General features: G+C 40.2%; 1 protein-coding gene across 3 annotated transcripts; it reads left to right on the top strand.

The window, feature by feature from the left end:
• The first annotated feature begins 252 nt into the window (after window positions 1-252).
• LOC144054181 (calcium-independent phospholipase A2-gamma) lies at window positions 253-23,552 on the top strand. 3 transcript variants are annotated; one of them, XM_077569335.1, is made up of 10 exons: window positions 253-403; window positions 855-1,889; window positions 3,086-3,235; window positions 3,849-4,000; window positions 5,199-5,293; window positions 5,651-5,822; window positions 5,921-5,978; window positions 7,536-7,730; window positions 17,637-17,835; window positions 21,968-23,552. In XM_077569335.1, the coding sequence occupies exons 2-10, from the start codon at window positions 1,038-1,040 to the stop codon at window positions 22,243-22,245; spliced, it is 2,151 nt and encodes a 716-aa protein (XP_077425461.1). In that variant the 5' UTR covers window positions 253-403; window positions 855-1,037; the 3' UTR covers window positions 22,246-23,552. The 3 variants fall into 3 exon arrangements, with proteins under 3 accessions (XP_077425461.1, XP_077425460.1, XP_077425459.1); XM_077569334.1 differs by having other exon boundaries at window positions 826-1,889; XM_077569333.1 differs by having other exon boundaries at window positions 661-1,889.

The following is a 23,552-nucleotide window of genomic DNA, read 5'->3' as shown; positions in this document are numbered from 1 at the left end:
TAATTTCTAAATTACTGGTTAAGGCTAAATTTATCTTTGCTATTTATCTATGCATTATTTATGTGACAGTTTCCCGTACCATCGCTCCATTTCACAAAAATAATCAAAATGTAGCACGTGCTAAAAATATGCTAAAATAAATACACTCGCCTTCTCCTCCAACCAGCCAATCAACATTTACGATTTTAGTGGGTCAAACGCTAACCAACCAATAGTACGCCTTTTGACTCCTCACGTGGTTGTTGTTTTTCTTTTTGGACGACGTAATGTTACTGTGGAAAACAGGCATCAGCTCCGACACATTGTCCTATGTCCTCATTTAATCGGTTGTAGATGGCTGGCGGCTAAAAAGGTGGATTTTAAAGTTTGCGGCTCACCTTGAAACGACGGTTTAAAAGCTGTGGTATGTTTTGCGATCGTTTGTGTGTGTCTGTGTGTGTGTTTGCTAGCCTGCTAGCTAGCGGCAATGACAATTTCACCATAGCTACTTTTCCATGTTCTTAGAGTGCATTTGTTTCGACTTCCATCATTCGTTCATTTGTCACTGTATTTATGTGTATGTTGCACTCTATAGTGAGGCATGTATTAATATTTAAGTAAGTGGAGTGTTCCATTTTCATGTTCTTTATTTCCTCCCATTTGTGTGTTGATCATCACCAGGTTCATGGAAAAGTGTGTAGAGTTAAAGTTCCTTTGGATGGACTGAACTCTTGGCACATAAAAGGATGAATCATAAGTGGTGTCTCAGTGCCTGGCATAAACTAAACAGAACATTTTATTTATGGCACCCTTGCAAATCAGCATCCTCACCATTTCCCTTCTCAGGTACCTTACACTGTTCATTCCATGTCCAGCATCCTCGTTGCGAGAAGGCGATCCCCCTCAGCCAGAAGCACGTATTTCACTCTCGGCTCCGGGCTCAGAAAGCACGCCTCTGCAGGGCTAACCAAGTGGTGAGACAGAAGCTCGGGCTCCACACTAGCAGCTTGCGTTTGAACACTTCAGCATCGCGTTGGTCCACGGGTCTCAGCCAGCATATGTCCCGAGTAAAGAACACGTTGGACACAGTTTCCAAAGCTGTGACACAAACTGACCTCCTCTCCAAGATTGCCCGGCTCAAAACAAACAAGAGTGGCAAAAATGTGGCGTCGACTCCTGAATCGAAAGTTGTGGAAATCACTCCCATTTCTCCAGTTGCTCCCAAGCATCCGGCGAGCGCATCACCTAGTCCTTCTAGTCCGACATCTGTGGCTAGGCTGGACGCGGGTGCCACAGCTCCCTCACCTTCGCAGCCTCGCAACACGTCGCAAGCGAGCACCACTGCTGCCGTTGTAACTGCGCGGGAAGTAAAGGAGAAAAAACTGAGGCGTCTTGCCTCTTCCGTCAAGCCAGACGAGCCTCAACAGTCATCTGGTGAAAGTGAGAGTCTGTCTTCCAAACAACCCTCTGCACTTTTTCACCCCAGCACATTTTCAGTTAACCTGGATGAAACCTACAACTACCTAGCTCACCACATCAATTCCTACTTCGGCAGCAGTATACAGAAAAAAGATGTGGAAAACCATGTTGATGCATCTAAAACCTCTCGGGTTCTACAAACAACTGAACCCATGTGCAATAAACCAGACCATATTCCTGCTGTTTCACCCGCATCCCCCAAGAAAGGATTCAGTCACTACCTGTCCTATTCCGCTCCCACCGTGCAAGCTTTTGTGGGCAGCTACATTGCCCCTTTGGTCCCCAAGTTCAGGACCGGGGAGGCCAAAAGTGCCACGGATGAAGTTAAGAAGTCGGAGGATGCGCCGGTGAAGCAGGTGGAGAAGGCCGCCAGTACAGAGCAGAAAGCAGCAGAGGAGAAGGCCAGGAAACTTCTGGTCCAAAGGGAAAAGGTATGTTTGTATACAAATTGCTTTACCAAAGGTTATTTTTAGGGTTGCAATGAATTATTATGGGAAGTGAATTTTGGAATCCATTTGGAAACTTTAAAAGGGATTTTTATAGGAGTTAAGTAGGAAAAGAGAGCAATTTATTGGAAATCAACCATATTCAAGCATAATGAGAATGTTTAAAATATTACATTGGAAAACCTTTCTTAATCTTGATGAACAAAAACATTCATCTGGAGTTAAATATACTCATCCCCCTGACCCAACCCATTCTAAAAATAATCAAAAATGCACCCAGCATCCAAAAATACCCACCAAGTCTCATTCAAAATGTTGAATGAAAAGTGCTGCAAAAAAAAAGTCCTATTCAAGCCGCCCCATCTGGTTGTTTAAATCAAGATTAATCGAAAATATATTTTCCAATCCCATGGTAAATTACCAATTTAAAAATTCACAGAATTTTGCTGCCATTGTTATATACCAATAAATAGTAGGACCACACTAACTGTCCCAACATTGTCCAGCAGCTCCACATTGCTTTTGTGGTGTGAATTCTAGGAGTGAATTTATTTTTAGACGGGTCTGTAAATTCCTTTATATATGCCCGGGCCCCTTTAGGTGTGGCAATGTAAAGTCAGTCTGTGTTTATCTAAAGTGAGATCACCTCCTTGAGGGACTGTCATAGGGCATGTGACCTAATAACATGACTCTTGCATTAAATTTTGCATTTTTATGCTGTGACTAAAAAACAAACAAATCAGAATTTACTCATTAGTTACAAAGTTTATTCATTGATTACTTATTCGTGCTTAAGTACAGTCAATGTTTTAAGAACTACTTTTTACTTTTAATTGAGTCATCTTTTTCTAAAGTATGGAGCGGCAACTAACGAATATTTTATTATCAATTAATCCGTCACTCATTTGGTCCATAATGTCTCAGAAAATTCCAAATTAAAAACAGATGTTTGCAATGTTTTCATTTTGGGTCAACAGATAATCAGACTGCTTTCAAGGAGGACTAGAGAAAAGTAATCTGATAATATTTACTGTTGAAAGACTGAAATTCTGAGAATTTGGACAACTTTAAAAAAAATAAAATACAAAACAAACCAAATATTTATGAATTACTAACAGTATATTGTGTAGATGTACCTAATATTGTGATGCTCAGGAAATAATAATGTTTCCATCTTGCAGATCATTGCCAGGGTGAGCGTGGACAATCGAACCCGTGCACTGGTCCAGGCACTCTACAGGGCCACCGACGTAAGAGTCTACATCAGCAGGGTTGAGGACCTCAGCTACCACCTGTTGGAGTTTCCCGAGACCTGCGGGGTTGCCGTCAAGGTCAGTAGGATGATGTTATTGTTGCCAATATATTAGGTACATCTGCACAATGTAACAAACAACAACAGTGCCAATCAAAATTTATAATTATATCTTTAGAAATGCTGACATTTTGATACAGCTCATGCATTGCTTTGTGTGCTATTACATATACACTAATCAAATCACATTTTGTGGGAACCTCAACATGCCCACTAGTTCTTGCCTGGTGAAAATCTATGTTTTTAAGTAGTCTGAAACGCAACCCTCCAAGACCTAAATAGTTGGAATGTTAGAAGAAAATGAAACCCCATCATCACCATGCATGCATGCATTGTCTGATGGCATCGAACCTATTTCCAACCATGGCAACCATTGCTAAAGTAAAGGTGATAATCTTCTACGATCAAGGGCAGTAAGATCTTTTGACTCCCAGATCTAGAAGTGGTTGCTTTTAAGCTAAACGCTGATTAGAAACTACAATTTTTCTCATGCTTTAATGTGAAAGAAGCTGAACAGCAGAATAGAAAGGCTGAAGATGATCCCGGTGTTAACCTCAGCACTCGTACGCCTTTATTGTGCTTCCAAATTGTCTAATGAGTCAGCACATTAAATGTCTCTCTGTGTTCATCAGGAGAAGGTAATCCCCTGCCTGCTGCGTCTGCAACAGGCCAGCGACCCTGGACTGAGGGAAGCGGTCAGAGAAGCTCTTACTCTGGTGGGCTACCATAAGCCTGTCAAAGGCCGCGGCATACGCATCCTGTCCATAGATGGGGGAGGTTTAAGGTATCAGTTCTGTAGTCTTTTATGTGCATTATTATTATTATTATTTTTTGGGGGGGGGGCAATTTTATGTCCATTTCTTCTTGGCTATAGTTTCTTATATGACAACTTGGGTTATTTCATGACTGGGAACTTATCAATGATAAATTCTTTAAACATTGACATTGAAATAATATCCTGTTGTTCATAAGAGGCCAAACATAGAGAAATATAACAAAAACATTTAATTCAAATGAAACATCTGAAGTGTATCAAATTGAATTGCAGTATATGGTAGACTCAACTGCAGAGAATATTGTATTCGCTTCCACAAATCCATACTTCCGTAAATAGTAGCACACAGAGTGGCACGGATAAACGAGACGGACTGTGACAAAACTGTCATACAGTGTGCGGTGTTCTAAAACTAGTTTTCATGATTGGCTGACCGTTGGCCACTAGTTTTGCTGTGACTGGAAGTTTGAATTGCAGGATTTTTAATGTTGCAGACTTATCCGAGTCAAAAATGTTCCCTCATATCTTGTCGAGCTTTCACAGCAAATATATACGTTTCCTTGTATAAAGTCACCATTATGTCGTACCAATATTGTATATACAGGTGCAAGTCCAAAAATTTTAATATCCTCTAAAAGTTGAATAGTTTCTCTAATTCCATTCAAAAAATCTAACTTTCATAGATTATAGATTCAGGGTAGTTTCAAGTGTTTATTTTTTATTTATTTATACATTATTTGGGCTTCCAGCTCATAAAACCCACTAAAACAGGATGTCAAAAAAGTATGCATGGTGATTTCTTCACATTATTCAAATTTTTTGACATCCTGTTTTAGCGGGTTTTATTAGCTGGAAGCCCAAATAATGTACAGTATAAATAAACAAACAAATACTTGAAATCATTTAAATTGTGCGCCCTGAATCTATAATCTATGAAAGATTAACGTTTTGAATGAAATCACGGAAATGATTGAACTTTTTGAGGATATTTAAATGTTTTGACAAGCACCTATAGAGTAACCTGTTAGAGGTATGGCATTTATTTATTCAAATATGCAGGCATTTTTTGAGGCTAATATATTGGAGGCCACTACTGGAGGAACTATGAGTTTGGTATGTGAATGTGTACTCTTTGAGTGTTATCTTTACAGTTGCGCATAAACAGTACTTTATAACTGTTCTTTTTTTCTTTTCTTTTTTTTAACAGGGGACTTCTTGCTCTTCAGACTTTGCACAAGTTGGAGGCCTTGACGGGCAAACCTATTTACAAACTCTTTGATTATATTTGTGGTGTCAGCACAGGTGAGTTGTGTTTGTGTACTACTGTAGCACAGAATATTAATATACTTAACCAGACCAGTGGAACACAGACTTTTCAGTTAAACAATTCAAATGCCCACAAGGGGGTGCTGTTGACTACTTCATCCTCAGCTTCCGTGTTATTTTGCAGCATCTTGAATTACACCATTTATTTTCCAGATTGGCCTGTAATCACCAACACAAGCTTGCGCTAGTCCAAATATCCATCTGGCCCACAGCTGCCCTCTTTTTGATCAAACAGTTTTTTAATCATGCCCTTCTCCACACTTATAGTACTGTTATGCTCTCATAGATCATCAGAGGGGAGAATAATTGTTCTGACCTCCTTTCACATTGTAGGTGCAATCCTGGGGTTCATGCTGGGTGTTTTCCAGCTCCCGCCAAGTGAGTGTGATGATCTCTACCGCAAGTTGGGCTCGGACGTTTTCAAGCAGAATGTGATTGTCGGCACAGTGAAGATGGGCTGGAGTCACGCTTTCTATGACAGCGAAGCATGGGAGAGCATGTTGAAGTAAGTGTTAGCCAAACAATCATCCTTGGTGACAAACATTTTGATTTGCAGTTCATAATACTGTCAAAGAGAATTAACTCTTCTTTCCCCTTTGACAGAGAGAAAATGGGCTCACACCTCCTAGTGGAGACTTCTAGAAACCTGGAGTGTCCCAAAGTGAGTTCCTCTCCTATATGGATGGGCAAAAATCTGAAACTAGCCTCCATTTATTGTTGTATGTGACACAGACAAAGCGGCATAGCAACCATTGCATTTAATTCCATTTTATATCAATTGTAAAGTCTTGTCACCTTGAATTAGCCTCATCTGCAAATGAGGCCTCACTAGGCCTTAGGCTGGATTTAAACTGCAGGTCTAAGTGCACAATTCCGATTTGATGCCCGTATCCAATGTGACACATTTTAAGTAACATATATCTGATCTGATATGTCTGAGTTTACACTGATGGTACACATGAGAGAAATTGCACATAAATGATTCAACAAGCATCCTCATTAGTCAGTGACAACACAGAAGGTACCGATGACAAATATTACAAATGTTAAACATTATATAGCATTTAGTTGGCCTAGGCCCGGGGTTAGCAAGCTTTCCTGTCCAAAGAGCCATTTGGGGCCCAAGAAATCAGCAAAAATGTGTGTGGGGCCGCAAAACATTTTCAGATTGTGATGAAGGAAACTGTGTTAGTGTTTGTCTGAGGGCCGTCTAATTAGAGCTGCACCGCAACACAAAAAGATCACAGCAGCGTACAATACGTACACATTCATTTGCTATCTGGATTTTTTTTCAACTTCATTTTTCAAACATATTTACAGTTTTCTGCCTTTCTGTCAAATTTCTGACATTTTTGAAATTTTATGAACATATTATGGGCATTTTCTGCCTCTTACTTTTTTGGGACATTTTATGGCAATTTTATTTTTGGACATTTTTTCTGCCTTTTTTGCTATCAATTGTCTGACATTTTTGGCAATTTTGTGGACATTTTATGGTAATTTTCGGTATTTCTTCTTTTTTTTTGGTCTTCTGGACATCTTAGAGTTACTTTTTCAACGTTCTCTTTTCTGCCTTGTTTTCAAAAATCAGTTCTCTGACCTTTTTTGGGGGGCAATTTCACGGACCTTTTATGGTAATTTTTTTCTTTTCCTTTTTAGATTTGTTATGGTCATTTTTTGATTATATTTAGGTAATTTTAAAAAACTTTTACCATCTACCTTCCTTCCATCGCTCTTTAAAAACTTAAAAATGTGTACTATGACATTTTTTGGACATTTAATTGTTCACTTAAAAAAAAAAAAAAAGAAAAAAAAAAGAAGAATTTCTACTACTACATTTTTTTCTCAAGGAGCCACAAGAGAGGGACTAAAGAGCCTTGTGTGGCCCCAGATCAGTCCGCGGTTTGCAGAACCTGGCCTAGGCTGACTCCACATTACTCCACCATTCGCTGTCACAATTTAATGGACACCCCTCAAATGATTTAATTGGATTTGAGCACATTTACTAACATGCTTTGGGAGATTTCAAATGTGTTTTTGTAAAACTTTGAAAACAGACAATTTTGTAGTGCTTGCATGACTGGGCTTATCTGATATCCAAAATTTATGCTGCATTTGGCACATATCCGACACGTGTTTTAGTTTTATCCAAGTAGCCGGATTGAGCCACTTGAGAGCAACAACACTGCAATTGTGCCATTTTATTCCTCCTCCATAGGTGGCAGCGGTGAGTGCCATCGTGAACCGAGGCACTCCTCTCAAGGCCTACGTGTTCAGGAACTACAACCTGCTGCCGGGCGTGCGCTCCCACTACCTGGGGGGCTGTCAGCACCAGCTCTGGCAGGCCATCCGCGCTACCTCGGCGGCCCCCGGGTATTTCCAGGAGTTCCCCTTGGGGAGTGATCTCCATCAGGTCAGTCATAAGAGACGATTCACGCTAGGCTGCACCGAAAAATAAATAAAATATAGACTGATAGATGCAAACCTCTTTGCCTTCTGCGCAGGAGGGAGGAACTTCATTTCCTACCTGTCATTGTTTGTTTTCCTTATGTCGGGGGAGTGAGGCATAGATGCACTTAAATCCATCCTCCATGAAGAGCTATGCATTAGCTATAACATAAAAAACATTTGACTGATCAATACCTAACGCTACTCTACGCCTTTACACTCCGAGTAAGCGCTTAGTCAGGAAAGTTAAAACTGCATGAGTAAGACACCTTAGTAAAGTGCGCCAACACTGTAGTAAAAAATACGTAATATAATTCAAATTTTGTGTTCTAATATTCAATTGGATGTTCTCCTTTTTTGATGGCGTCACACACGTCAACACCTCCTTGGGTTGACTTTGACTGCACAGATGTTCCGTACACACAAATGAAGCGTGTGAGAGGATCAAAGGCAACATCCCAGCAGCGGCACGCTCGCTTCGCTTTTAATTGGAAAGCCATGCGAGTTGTGGTGCTGAATGGGGGAAAGAGAATGAAAGAGACTGGTTGATGACATCACACCTATGTCGAGGAAAACTTCCCCCCCCTGCCTCTGCCGTATTTCGGGTCGCATAAATTAGCCGAGCTTCTCACATCAACCGCGACTGTTTGACTGCTTCACCTGCCGCATTGGGACAATAAGACAAACAGGCTAATTATGGAAGGTTCCCTGCTCACGCGCTTGCTTTGCTGGCGGGAGGAGACCTTGTACTGCAAGAAAAGACACCTTCAGCAGATTTCTCAACACATGGAGTCTAACACCACTTTTTACACGTCTTTTTCGTGTTATTGACTTTGCAAGAGGAATCGGGATGTAAGTAAAGATCAGTCACTTTTCACACCAGTAATTGTTTTGCAGCATTTCTATTTTTAATGTTCCTCTTTTATTGATCCCCGATCCCCAATACCAGTATGAGTACTCAACTCTTGAGTATTTACCAATGCCGATAGCACTAGTACTTTTGATAGATCAAATTTCTAAAAAAAAAAAAAAAAAAAAAAGGTGGGGGGGAAGACAGATCATTTTAAACATATATATATATATATATATATATATATATATATATATATATATATATATATATATATATATCACAAAAAAAGGGAAGTCAACCCATAATTTTTTGGGGGACAATAATATGTTCTATCCAGCCCCACTAGTCTAAATGTGGTATTCTGGTTCATATTGTGTTAGTGGAATATGAGTTAAGCAGCAAAATCCATCTGTTTTTAATCCATCTCAGGGTGCAGCCATTTTGCCACTTGCTGTCGACTGAAGATGACATCAATGTTGCGCAGGTCTCAGGTAACAACCAATCACAGCTCAGCTTCAGAAAACAGGTGAGCTGTAATTGATCGTTGCCTGAGCCCTAAGCAACTGTGATGTCATCTTCAGTCGACAGCAAGTGGCAAAATGGTCGACCCCTGAGATGGATAAAAATGGCTGGATTTTGCTTCATTACTCATATTCCACAAATGTAATATTAATCAGAATATCATTTTTCACACAAGTCACACATAACATATTATTGTCAAGAAATGTTTAAGGTTGACTTCCACTTTAAATTAATGGCAATTTTCTATTATTTCTTCTAATTTATTACTATTTCTAGTTCCTGATTGTAAATTGGCCATACATCGCAGGTACCAATACCTTGAATTTGAGATATAATTCCCAAACCACGATAGATCTTTAGGTGTGTCACGGGAAATTATCTGCTGAGAAGAGTATCGCACTTGACTATCTAGAGAAGGGGTACTCATAAAGTGCCACAAGTTATATTTTCAATGAGTCATGTTCTCCAGTCCAAAAATATGAACTATTTCTATTTTAATGCAAATTTAAATAAATAGTTAAACCTGTGGAAGGATCATTATACTAGTTATATAGACACTATTCACCTAAAGCAAGTCTAGAATCTGCAGCAAAGTCCATTCTGTACAGTATATTAACACATTCATTTAACTTTCAAACCACATACTGTATTATCAACTTGTGATATCAGAACCCTAAATTCTCGTTTCCACCACGAAGTACAGCTCAACTCTCTTTACGAGCTTGTCTAGAACAGCAAGATGCTCTCCTTGCAGCTTGAAGGCAGGGTTTCCTATTCTTTGCGTCTTAAGCACAATCCCCCTTTCTGACCTATCTACCAGAGGCAATAACACACTGGCTCAACATCTTTGACTTTTTACTATCTGTGAAGAATTACAAACATGACCTGGAAAGATGACGTCAAGTTGGAGAGTACTTGATATTGCCCTCACATCATCTCCGCTGGGCTCATCTTATGTTGTAAGAATGACACCCGCATGCCAAAAGCAGTTTTAGAAGGAGAGCTGGTGAGTGATCCTCTTAAGTAGAAGACCTTGCCCTCAAGTTCAATCATCTGAAAGTTTAAGGATCTCAAGGTGCAAGACCCCACTTCTGGGTCAAGCATCTCCTCTTAAGGTTTAAAAAAAGGTCACAATATTGTAAAAAAAAAAAGAAGAAGCTCATACTAAAAAAACACACACATTGTTTTGCAGCAATTAGAATTAGAATTAGAATGTAGCTAAGTTTCATCATTATTCCCAAATCTTTTTAGAAAAAGTAGTGAGTAATTGAGTTTTTTTTTTCAACATGGCACTGGTTGATCTCCTTTGCTCTGTTGCCACCTGCTGGCTGTTTGTATAATATCTACCATTTCTTCAAACATTCTTTGCAGTAGAGAGGCTGCATCAAAGCCTTCTTTATGCTCTAGCATAAAAAAACTTATAAATACGTCTTTAGGACACTTAAAACATTTAAAATAGAACACATTCATACGTTTTTGGGAGCAAATGATTTAATATTGAGGCACGTACTTGCTAATGCACGCACGCATTGAGTTCCTTCACATATTGACTCGGTTCACAAGCACATTACGTTCCCCTTCATGTGACCATTAGTGTGGATTTTAAACATAGAAAGGCCAAAACATGCCTTGTGAAAATTAAACTGCACTAAAAAAAATAACCACCAGAGGGTGCTAGAACTGCACAAATTGAAATCAGTTTTAATATTGCGATATCGTGATATTGCCATTATCGTTAAATCCCTACTTTTAGTCTGACAAGACCAAGAGACATGAAGTCAAGTTTCGGCCACAATTGAGTCACACTGGCCGGAATGTGTGCCGCTTGTGCCACTGAAATGTGAGCATGACGTGCCATCTATCTGATGTCAGGATTCCCATCTGACAAGAGAGTCATCTCACTGTTTCCCACCCACGCCCACAGAGTTGTCCACTTCATTCAGGAGCCAAACAAACCCCCTTTTGTTTGGTCAAAAGGGTTGCCCTGCACACCAATTGCCGAAAGACTGCGGCTATTCTTCCAGCGATGCTCTTAGGAATGTGTGATTGATTGGTGATGTGATCTGCAGGTCATATTTGGAAATCAGCTTAAAGATTTAAAAATAGAGAATTTATAACTCAGTATTACCTTTTTAGAGAAGCTTTGTTTGTTGATATCTCTGCCTCACACTTGCCACATAGCCACTGTGTGGAAACAAGGGGATGAAGCAAAGAACGGGGCGCATGTTCCACATTAAAGCTTTCAGTTATCCCGGCATTAAATGACACAGACTTAAATGACTTGAAATGTTTCACAATGGATGTGAGGGGCCCGTATGGAATGATGAGGAGGGCCTAGTTGCCATGGTATCTGCCCAGGCGATGCGGGTGGAATGGGTGTGTGGTTTTGTGCCCACCTCTGGAATCCTTATTAATGGGAGGAATTGGGATTGTTGGACCACCACCGCCGTTAGTGAGGGCTCCCGAGAGAGCCAACTGGGCACCGTGCTCTGCAGGAAGTCTGGGAGGTGTAGGGAATCACATCAGTGCTTCCATTAATGAATGGCATATAAATCATGAGTCACTGGCACTAAAACCAAGGCCGCTCTTAAGAGAAGTTCCCAAAGAGAACACTAAACGAAACTTTTTGATGGAGAAGAAGCGTGGATTTCAGGAGGTGACACAGGGGATGAGCAAAACTATATCTATTTCCTTATTCAAGCTAGCTCCTCTGGCGTTAAACCCTGCTGCGTGCACACCCATAGATTGTGATCGAGTTCATGCTTGCCTTTTCATTGCCAAATGAGTCTCCAACTGACTGCTTCAGCGGACTGGGTCTGTGCACTGATTGTGCTCCTTGTTCATCATATACTACATTGCCCTAGTCCAGGAGTCGGCAGCCTGTACTGTCAAAAGAGCCGTTTTAGGCAAAATAAATAGCCCCCCCAAAAATCTGTTTGGAGCCGCAAGACATTTCAGCATTGTGATGAATGAAACAGTGTGTTAGAGTAATGTACTGAGGGCCCACGAGCTAATTAGAGCTGCATCATAACAGAAAAATTTGCAGCTTACAATACTTTGAGATTTATTTTCTTCTAGCTTTCGTTTTCAATTTTTTTTTACATTTTTTGTTGGTAAATTGTAATGCTTAGTTTTTCATATATTTTTAGACTTTTCCGCCTTTCTGTCAAATTTCTGACATTTTTGGCAATTTTATATACAGTAATTTTTTGCCTCCTTTTTTTGACATTTTTTTTTAAACATTTTTGTCCTGCCTTATTTTTTTTACAAGCAATTTTATGACTTTTTGTCTATTTTATGGACATATGGGGATTTTCTTCCTCTCTTCTTCATTTTTTTGACATTTTATGCAAGTTTTTCTTTTTTGCAAACATTTTTGGCAATTTTATGTGCATTTTATGGTAATCTTTGGGATTTGTTTTTGGACGCTTGATGTTTACTTTTTGGACATTTTCTTTTCTGGCTTTCTTATTGAATTTTTTGACATATTTGGCTATTCCATGGACATTTAATAGTATTTTTTTGCTTTTCATTTTTTTACATTTTATGGTCACTTTTTGGACATTTTTAGATAATATTTTTATATTTCATTTTCATTTATTTTCATCTACATTTTCTCTCATTTTCTGACAACTTCAAAATTTGGACTCAGACATTTTTAAAATATTTAACTATTGATTTTTAAAAAAAGCTAAATCATTAATTTAGTTGAAGAATATGTTATCTAAAAAATATAAAATATATATAAAAAAATTATTCATTTCTACTGTTTATTTATTTATTTATTGTTAGAGATCTACAGAAAGTCACAGGAGACGGCTTAAAGTAGCACTAAGGAACTTTTCAACCTTAATAAAATATTGTCATAACTCTTCTGATGAAACTTGACTTGGCGTGAGGGGATCTGTATAATCTTTACTGGTACTAAGCAGCTTTGAGGAGGATGGTAGGAACACTGCCACACAAAAAACTACAAATGTGCTGACAAATGTGCCATATGTGACTCTAGAGCTTCAGCTTGCAGACCCCTACCCCAGGAAATACTCCCTTGAATAAAGCATGGAGTCACACCTTGCGTTCATTCGTTTTAATATGCAAGCGCGTCTTCAGCCTCATCTCCTTGCTTGCAGCAGGGAAATTAGAGTGAAATTGCCCAGGAGATGACCCAGCAGACGGTGGAAATCAAAGTGATGTTTAGTGGTGTGAAGTCAACTAATATGTACATAACACCTCAAGGGAATCTAGTTTGAGTAAATCTAATCACGGCGGATGTGTGCACTTCTATATCGCAGTTCAATCTCAGCGGTTGCATAGCCGTGTGATTCATTGCGGCAATACTGGCTGCACATGTGGCTGCACATGTGTGGTCGTGTATTTGTGTGGGAAAAGACAACCACAGACAGTAAATCTCAAATGCTTTCCCTGCCCGAGGCATCGGTCCCCTTCAACACAGATGAGTCCCGCCTCTTTTGTCAGCTGGGGGAGCTCAATTGAACCTCACTCTGACCTTTCAGGCCCCGTGAGATCCAAAAGGAAGGAGGAGAACTGTTCAGCGTAATCGCATAATTTGCCATGAAGACCTCTGACCTGGACTGACTGCCACTCTTAAGTGGCACTTCCAACACTGACAATATTGTCACGCTCATCCTTCCCGCTAACAGGGGTGCCTATTATGCAATTTGGATGCTGTCTTGGCAGCTTATGTTAGTCCAAATGAACCAATGATTTACTTCCCCGACGAAATGGAGAATGCTCTATTTGGCATAAACAGAACTGATTTTAATAAGGAAAGTGATTTTCCGCTTCCAGCGTAATTTCCTTCTTTCATGAATTGAATGACCATCTCGACAGCCGTAATCGTGTATTCAGGACTCGTGAATGCATCCTTGGCGTATGAGAGTCGGGTTGGCAGAGCCTGCTTTTAAATCAGTGCCCCAGTTCAGCTTTGACAACATGGCCCAAGGCAATTTGTAATGACTACAGCTGTGATTTGTATACCACACCAGATGCATGTCATGGGCTCGGCTCATTTATCATATACTTTTAGTTTATTGATCCCTGAGAGGGAAATACTGAATGTCAATATCTGACTGAGTAGTTTTGCAAAGGTGGAAGACCTTGGACCCGAACCTGGGTTCGATCGAACGAAGTGGTAGGGCGAATATGTGCAATATGAGTTTACATGTATAACTGAACATACGGTGTTCCACAGGGTTCAATTCTAGGGCCTCTGCTGTTTGCATTGCACCTGGGTTCTATTTTAAGAAAACAGCGGCAGTTTTAAAGTGCTCTAGAAAATATAGAGTTGAGTGAGTCCGTGTCCGAATTGCATTATATTCAATGCCAAGTTGAGCAATTCTAGTCTAGCACAACTAGCTATCTAGAAAAAGTAAAAGAACACTTCCTTAAAATGCATGGAGATGGGGAACACAAGAACACAACTCTTTCTGCATTCAAGGTGAAGAGAGTTTTTGTGTTTGGGTCTCTTACCAACCACTGATGCCTCAGCATAGGTTCATGAGGCAGAGAGATACCGAAATGCACACCCTTAAGGAAGAGAATAAAGTTAGCTCTTGCAGTTAATGGGGTCTGACGTACACTCGGCCGTGAAATGACTTTTACTGATCTCGACGATAGTGTCTCCTTTCTATTGAGATCAGCAAACCCCCCTGCAGGGCAGCTTCAAGTGGCACAGCAGAGATAAGCTCGCAAACGCTAATGGAAGATGAGTCATTTCAAACAGCAGTGCAAATTTCCGATCTTGTTTATTCAGGCCAACTGATGTTCCCCTGCAAGTCTTATTTCACAACGTGCTGTTGCAGCAATTGCTTTTAAGACCTTAATTGTCAATCAGTAGAAGTGAACCACATTCCCTTAGGTGAAGAAGGCCCAATTAGTTGAAATTTTGCTTTATGATGATCTGGTTTATGAGCCAGCGATCAGCCCCGAAGGGCAAAGGCGAGCATGGCAGAGTGCTAATCCTCTGGAGGATCAACATTCGACATTGGCAGGAAATCATTAAGCTGCTTGCCATTTAGAACTCGCTCTTTAAAGATCTGTCGCTGACAGGTGCGCACTCTCCAAGGACATCCATCTGGTGACACAAGGCATCCTCTGCTAATGTGATTCACTACAAGTACCAGCAATCTTACCGCCCTAAATTATGATCAAGTGAAACATTTGCCTTTATTGTGCTTTGTGTTCGAAAGACTGCTTAAATGTTGCTGTTTTGAATGCAAAGACCATCTGTAGTCTAGCCTAAATTGGTTTGAACTTGAACAGGACACCGTTTAAGTGAGTGTGTGGCTGTGGGCCACGATGTGCATACCTGACATCCCGTTATTCTTGCAACATCTGCCAGCCTGTTCTCATTACCGTTTCAGCCTGGTACCTCCTTATGCGAGGCGTGTTGTTTTCTAGTGACAGCTGAAGGAAAACATTGGTAGACTCTCTAAAATGAGCGATGCCTAGGTAAAAGTTATGAGCACCATACACTGAAAAATAAGGCCACAAAAGGGAGTATGAAACTTTTCCAAACTTTCTTAATTAAAGGCCCTCAATTCACTTTGCCGAGCAGGTGCTTTGAAATGGAGCCACATAGTAGCTTTCAACATCGTGCTCACAGGAGGAATCTGCCTCTAATGATCTAATTGTCCTCGACCAATGTGTGGGTGAAACTGAGCCACCACCAGCACAAAGAACCCATAACTGGGGTGTCGCAGTTTAGGCCGCTGAGTTCACAAAGTGGACACGTTGGAGCAAGTGATAAGAAAAACTGAGTTATTGTTTCCTGCTGGATTCTTACTGCTCCTGAGTCCCGTTAGAGGGGAAGTCAACCCTAAACATTTATTGACAAAAATATGTTCTATGTGACCTAGCTAGTCTAAACATGACATTCTGATTAATATTACATTTGCGGAATATGAGTTATGACGCCAAATCCAGCCCTTTTTATCCATCTTAGGAGGCGGCCATTTTGCCACTTGTTGTCGACTGATGATGACATCACAGTTGCTCAGGGCACAGGCAATGACCAATCACAGCTCACCTGTTTTCTGAAGCTGAGCTGTGATTGGTTGTTACCTGAGACATGAGCAACTGTGATGTAATTTTCACTCAACAGCAAATGGCAAAATGGCCACCTTCTGAAAAAAAAAACTGCTAGATTTTGCTGCATAACTCATATTCCACAAATGCAATATTAACCAGAATACTGTATTTAGACTAGCACGGCTGCATAGGGCATATAATTGTCAATAATTTTTTGGGGAGGGGTTGACTGATGGCTGTGTTCACAAAGTGCTGTCTGTGTACACAAAAGTAACCCAATTATGGATCAAAAATGGACCGATCCACTTTATGAACCAATTTGACCCAACTTTTTGGGTTGTTTTATACAAAATAACCCTTTTTTTTTACCCAAGTAAAGGATATGACCAATATTTATGAGGTGTTTTACACTAAAAGACCAATTTCTTGACTCAAAGTTGAGTCAAATTGACCCAGTAGAGGATCGGTCCATTTTTGACACATAGTTTTTAGTGTGGACACAGTGGAACGAGTGATAAGAAAAACTGCAGAGTTATTGTTTCCTGCTGGATTCTTACTGCGTCCCGTTAAGTTTTCAATTGGAGCAAGTCCAATACATTTTCTCTCTCTTTTGGGATTAGTGTCTTGGTGTGCCAGCATCCAGAATGGTGCATAAAGAGCCACTTTGGTCAAATTGCATCCTTGGCAGTTCTTCCATGTTTTACAGCTTAAATGTCATCACAATGTTGGACTCGATAGGACTTTAGAAGCTTGCGGCTACTTCAAGTGCTACTTCTGATCTCCAAGGACCCAGATGATCAGTGGACGTTAGCCTTGCTCTAAGTGGAATTAGGGTGCACCAGCCCCCCACTAGAAGTGTGAATCTGTCTGCTCTGACAGACAAAACTCGCATTACTATTGCATTAAACAGCAATAACATGAGCATGAACTTGCGATTAAACACCACAGTCTCATAAACAAGCGCTCATCCACCCCCTCCGGTGTCCCTCCCTAGACATTTGGAGGGCCCCTACGGCTCCCACCCCCAGCCTGGCCTCTTTAATGAGGACTGGCCCCTGTGTGTTTGATCCTGCTGCCAACCCTGCAGCCCTGCAGCCTCATGCCTATTCATCAATGCCTGTCGTCTCTCTAGTTACACCCCCCATAGCCTTAGGTAGACTATGGATTCAAAGCTAAAGCACTCCTGGGCGGTTGTTCGATTTCAAAACAGGGCTGACAGGAACTGTGAGCACAGGGTGGGGAGAAAAGGAAAAACTATTTCATTGTGTGCTTTGTCATCTTGCAAACTGCTCTGGAGGCGCATTGATCTTTCCGTTTGCTCAAATGGTCCTCAAAAATGTAATCCATTTGACTCCCAAAAAAGCCATCAAATGTGTCTAAAGCTCACTGAAATCTGTGAGTGCGACCATCATCATTAAGCATCTTGTTTTTTTTTTGTATGTGCAGGATGGAGGTTTGCTCATTAACAACCCCACAGCGCTGGCCATCCACGAGTGCAAGTGCCTGTGGCCCAACACGCCCTTGGAGTGCGTGGTTTCGGTCGGCACGGGCCGCTTGGAAACGGCGGGCAAGAGCAACAGCGGCACATACACAAGCCTCAAAACCAAGATTAACAACGTCATCAGCAGCGCCACAGACACTGAGGGTAAGTCATGGTTCTGGTAGGTTGACTTGAAATTCTTCATCTGGTAAATTTGGTACCATTTTGGAGGGCTTCGATAAACTTTGGCTTTCAGTCAGATTTCCGACCTCATCACAGTACAGAAAAAGCCCCTATGAAAGTACTAAATTATAGAAGATTGAATTGCTAGTCATATTGTCGTCAGTGCAGCGTTTGATACAATTGATCGTCATCTACTGTTAAACAGACTGAAAATCTTCGTGGGATTAAGTCCTAAAATGGTTCAGGTCCTACTTAGTTTTGAATCTGATCGAATTGCTATCACATGTGGTGTTCCTCAAGGCTCTGTCTTAGGACCCCTTTTGTTTAGTCTGTGTATGTTACCTTTGGTTGCAATGCTTCACAACGCCAATTTATGTTATAATGGCTATGCAGTTGACACGTAGCTATTTTTATGGGAGAATAACAAATGACAGAAATTCATCAAACATGTTGTGTAACTGTCTAGACTAGAGCAAATTAACAACTTGGCTGAACCCTACATTTCCTTTAGCTAAACCAAAACAAATTTGAGATAAGATACATTTTATGTGATATGAGCTGTCGTCTGACCAAATTTTGTTGTTGTTTATTTATTTAATTTTTGCTTTCACTTGCAAAAAATATTGAGGTATGAGTACCGTATGGGCAGTGAGAATTACCGGTGTATTGAAAACAAAATCCACAACTTTGCCTTCTACGAACCACCATAGACAGGCTAATGAATAGGCAACAGGGTGCATCAACACATGTAGAGTGACAATATAACACTACTCAGACACACCCAGGCATGTTTTCATATTCCTCTGTGAAAAAAAAAATATATTGCTGCAGTTTATTTACTGAGTCACTTACAGTAGTTGTGAAAGTCCTGTTTGTGGTTTGAAAGAAGCCTCGCTAACGTTCTGTGTCGCTAAGTCAAACCACCCATGAGTTTTCATCTTTTGGTTCCAATGTAGACAGTTGGGGGGGGGGAAAGGTGTTGCTCCTGAGCTCAGTAAGATTTTGTATTATGTCATGCACTGTTGTGATTAACAAAGCTTATTTGGAACGTTCCCAATTTTTCCAGTGTTTTTTGACTCAAAATCAATCTACCTGAAACCTGCAGCACATCTCAAAAAGCACAAGGTGCAGGAATAATGCTGTGTGTACAAGTGTGTACATGGAGTAAAAAAAACAGTCAGCGCATCCTGTCCTTCCACGAGCCGGCAAAGTGCCTGCCTCTATTTGTCTGCATTTTTTGGCACATTTGGGTCAAAATCAATCCCAATTTTGAAAAAAATAAGGCTGTCACAGCCAGCTGTAAAGCAGAACCGATCCTTTGAGCCGCAGTAAACTGACGGAACGGCAATATGTGGTTCATGTGCTACCTAGCAGCCTGCATGCTTGTCAAGTCTGGTGAATCATAGTAAGATAGTGTCTTTCATGAAATTAACTGATAGGTATGGTTTATTTTGTGTCATTGTTGAATGCCACCAGTGTCAGCACCATAATGACTTTGCTCCACCACAATCCCCCCACCCACCCCGACCCCTCCCACTTTCCCCGATGTCAAGCTCTTCTTTATCACATCTGGACATGGACTTCTCTGCTTTGCCTAAATTTGGCTTCGGTCCCGCTGTTGTCTGCACATGACCTAGATGTTACTACTCTATACTTGTTCCGTATATTTGGGATTAAACTCTCTCCACAGCTTGGCTTTATTGTGAAAACAGCGGATTACTATTTGTTTATTACAGCCGTCTTGCTTGTCGCAGTGTTCACAAGCCTGCCACTTGGTGTTTGTGTATCAGCAGCCCCTCCACATGTCGCTGTGGACTGATCTAATAGTGTTTTGATGTAGACGATGCCCACAGGACAATGCGGCGACAAATGTGTCGGGGCCAAAATGTCACACTTGAACTCAAACGAAAAGGAGTGATTTAGAGCTGTCAGTTTCACTGGCAAGATAAACAATCTGTTGAAATTGAGGTTGAGTCCTGCCTTAGAAACATTTAACCTTAAACTTGGCATTCAACTCCAATTACTGTCACCTACGTCTTTTGTAAGCAATATTTTATATTCATCCTTGAACAATTTAAACATGTATATCAGATAGAGCATTAAAAAAAAGTCCTTCAAAATCAATAATTTGATTTGGAAGAACACTCAAAGCTAAATAGATAAAAGGTTCAATCAGCATAATATTTCTCATCCGTAGTGCAGTGACAAGTGTTTATTTTACAAAATTAAAAAGTTCTTTGATATTTTACAACCATTCCTGAAAGGTTAACTACCCCCAGCATTTTCAGATGCCCATCTTTTAAAATTGATAAGTTTCTATCTTTGATACAAAATGATAACTCAATTTAAAGATTTCAAGAAGTTTATTACTGCGTGTGCAAACACGGCAAATCATATTGATGCTATAAAAACTTTTTTTTTTTTTACCTCACTTTCACAAGCCATTGGTTTAAACAAAATGTTTCAACTTTTGAACCGTTGTGGGAGGGGGGGGGGGGTATAGTTTATGTATTCTCCCCTGCTGTTTGTTTGTGTGAATGTTTTGTCTAGTTGTTTTCTTAAACATCTGGCAGCTGAAAGTAGCCTTAACAGACAGTTTGACTTGAGCCTTTATTCAGCAACATGGAGAGCTGGCTCAGCGTTGACAGCATACAAGCACACTATACGTCTTCATCATACATACAAAAGTGAGTACACCCCTCACATTTTTGTAAATACTTTATTGTATCTTGTTATGGGGCAGCACTGAAGAAATGACACTTTGCTACAATCTTAAGTGTGAATTAATGAATGTGATTTTGGACAGCAAGTCAAACAATCAAGAATGTATTGATTCTTTCAAGAGCAGAAAACATTAGTGTGTTTTGTTGGTAGTGAGTTTGTAATTAGGCAGCGTAGCTCTTGAACAACAGTATACATTGTCTAAACCACTGGCAACAAAAGTGATTACACCCCTTAGTGATAATGTGCAAATTAGGCAGAGTAGGGTTTTTTCCCCCATCTGGTGTCATGCAACTCATTAGTGTTACAAGGTTTCAGGTGTGAATGGGGATCAAATGTGTTAAATTTGGTGTTATTGTCACCCTCTCTTATCTTGCTTAATCTAATTTCAATACGGTACCTCATGGCAAAGGACTCTACGTGAATCTGAAAGAATTTTCACTCTATATAATGATGGCTTGGGCTATAGGAAGATTGTCAATACCCTGAAACAGAGCTGCAGCATCACCAAATCACAAAATAATACTGACACTTTGGTCCTAGTTTGGAGATTTTCACTTAGGTGTTCTCACTTTTGGTGTGGTTGCTATTGGCTGCATTGAGTTATTTTGAGGGGGCATTCAATTTAGTTATAGTAGCCGTTTTTTGGGCAACTTTTTATTGTAATAAATTGTCCTTTTTTCCCAGTGGTGTCCTATAAAACAATTTAATAGAATATTTACAAAAATATGAGTAATGTACTGTACTTATTTTTGTAAGCTACTGTATACCCTCAAATAGTGGCCTTATCCACTTAAAGGGGAAGTCAAACCCCCCCACCTCCAAAAAAATATATATTGACAATAATATGTTCTATGCAGCCCAACTAGTCTAAATACGGTATTTTGGTTAATATTGCGTTAGTGGAATACGAGATAAGCAGCAAAATCCAGCAGTTTTTATCAGTATCAGAGGGCGGCCATTTTGTCACTTGCTGTCAAGTGGAAATGACATCAAGTTTCTCAGGTATCAACCAATCACAGTTCAGCTTTAGAAAACAGTTGAGCCGTAATTGGTCGTTACCTGAGCCCTGAGCAACTGTGATGTCATCTTCAGTCGAGAGTGGCAAAATGGCCGCCCCCTGAGATGGATAAAAATGGCTGGATTTTGCCACATAACTCATATTATATGAGCTCTGATTATTATGTTTAGACTAATAAAATCACATATATTATTGTAAATGCTTCTCACATATAAACTCTTTTTTCCCTCTCTCTGCTGAAACATAGCAATAGTTGATTATTTTATTTTTCAAAGATCCCTTCAAATGAACACTTGAAACTAAAATAAATACTCACTATTTGAGTCAAATATAGTATTAAAGACCATTAAATGTGATTCCTTGGCTCTCCAGAGGTCCACGCCATGCTGGACGGCTTCCTGCCCGCGGACTCATACTTCCGCTTCAACCCGTACGTGAGCGAGGACATCTCCATCGACGACAACCGCCAGGAGAAGCTGGCCCTGCTGCAGGCCGAGGGCTTCCGCTACCTGGATAGGAACGAGGAGAAACTGCGGAAGGCGGCTCGCATCCTCACCAGAGAGAAGGGCTCCGCGCAGAGGTTGGCAGAGTGGGTCAGGACCAGGGCGGACATGTATCATTTTTTGTCCTTGAACTCCTTTAAGTTTTAGCCACAACAAAACAACAACAAAATCCATTTTACCTCACACATGGAGACTTCCTTTCCTTCTTCCTCGATGCTTGAAACCAGAGCCTCATGTTTTGTTTATGACGTCTTAGGGTCGCAGAAGCGCACACCGCATCGCATGTGCAGCATCCCTGCATGAGTATCGTGTCTACTTTTATTGAAGTGGTTCATTTTTGTTTTCCCTGGTGCTGTTAAAATGGACGGCATCAATTCAAACAAATGGGAACTTAAATCAAGTTTCCAGATTGTTTTAACGTCAGTGAACACTTTTTTTTTTTGCAATTATCGGCTGCTTCATTTAAAGTTGTTTTAAACAATTTGTTTTTACTGAGTTTTGAAATCTCAATCTTGTTTTCTAATATGAGACCATGAGGAGGACAAAAATTGGTGAAAGGTGTGCGCTAACCACACAAATAATATCTTCATTGGTATCTTCATCGTGAGTCTCCTCCGCAGTCAGCTGTCAGTACCAAGATTGACCTGCGAGAGGCAGTATGGTGCCACAGGGCATCTAAACTGCAGAAATGGCAGCTGTAGAAGAAATACAGAAAGCTTGGTTCGCTGGTATCTTATTGGATAGCATGTTGTTGTTCACACACGGGAATTTGCGATTGTATATGTTGAATCGATTTAACATTTGTGTTTGTTGACTCGACAGTTTTACATTAGGAAAAAAAAAAGTCACTCTTAACACACCCAACACAACAGGATAATCGCTCAGCATATCTTTTAGAGACACCCAACAATGTAGGGAAATGTAAAAAAATAAAAATAAAAAATGGAAATGTAAAGAAATCATGAATCAAAAACTAACTTAATTTAAGCAATTAATGCAAGTAATATTACTCTTAATTTGTTCAAAATGCAGCTAATGGGCAATTGAAGTCATTGAAAATGGATGTGAGTCCATGGAGATGTATGTAAATATATGGCCTGATAAACATTTCAAGCTCTAGCAACAGAAAAGATTTGAATGCACATGTAAGCAGTCTTTAAATAGCCACAGTGGACCTCACAAATGTTAAAGTTTTTTTTTTTTTTGGCCAGTCATCTGTTTCTTGCCTTCATGCACTTCACTGTCACTTCTCACCTCGTATCCATTTGGAGTATCTTGGCTCAGGCAGGTATTGTATCATTGATGCACCAGTGAATCCTCAAGGACCAGTCGTGAGATGGATACACAGGTTCTTATTATTCACAACAGTATAGGATAGTATAATTCCACTGTTCCTTTGTAAAGACAATTGCAGAGCCTTTATGTATGTATGTAATTAAAACTCATTATCACAG

Source organism: Vanacampus margaritifer, chromosome 6, assembly GCF_051991255.1.
Source record: "Vanacampus margaritifer isolate UIUO_Vmar chromosome 6, RoL_Vmar_1.0, whole genome shotgun sequence".
In the NCBI taxonomy this organism is placed as follows: domain Eukaryota; kingdom Metazoa; phylum Chordata; class Actinopteri; order Syngnathiformes; family Syngnathidae; genus Vanacampus; species Vanacampus margaritifer.
This window is presented reverse-complemented; position numbering and strand designations above follow the sequence as displayed.

Coding starts and splice junctions, on each gene's coding strand:
- LOC144054181 (XM_077569333.1), top strand. CDS start 726: ATGAATCATAAGTGGTGTCTCAGTGCCTGGCATAAACTAAACAGAACA. Junction 1,890..3,085: donor TTCTGGTCCAAAGGGAAAAG/GTATGTTTGTAT, acceptor TCCATCTTGCAG/ATCATTGCCAGGGTGAGCGT. Junction 3,236..3,848: donor CCTGCGGGGTTGCCGTCAAG/GTCAGTAGGATG, acceptor TGTGTTCATCAG/GAGAAGGTAATCCCCTGCCT.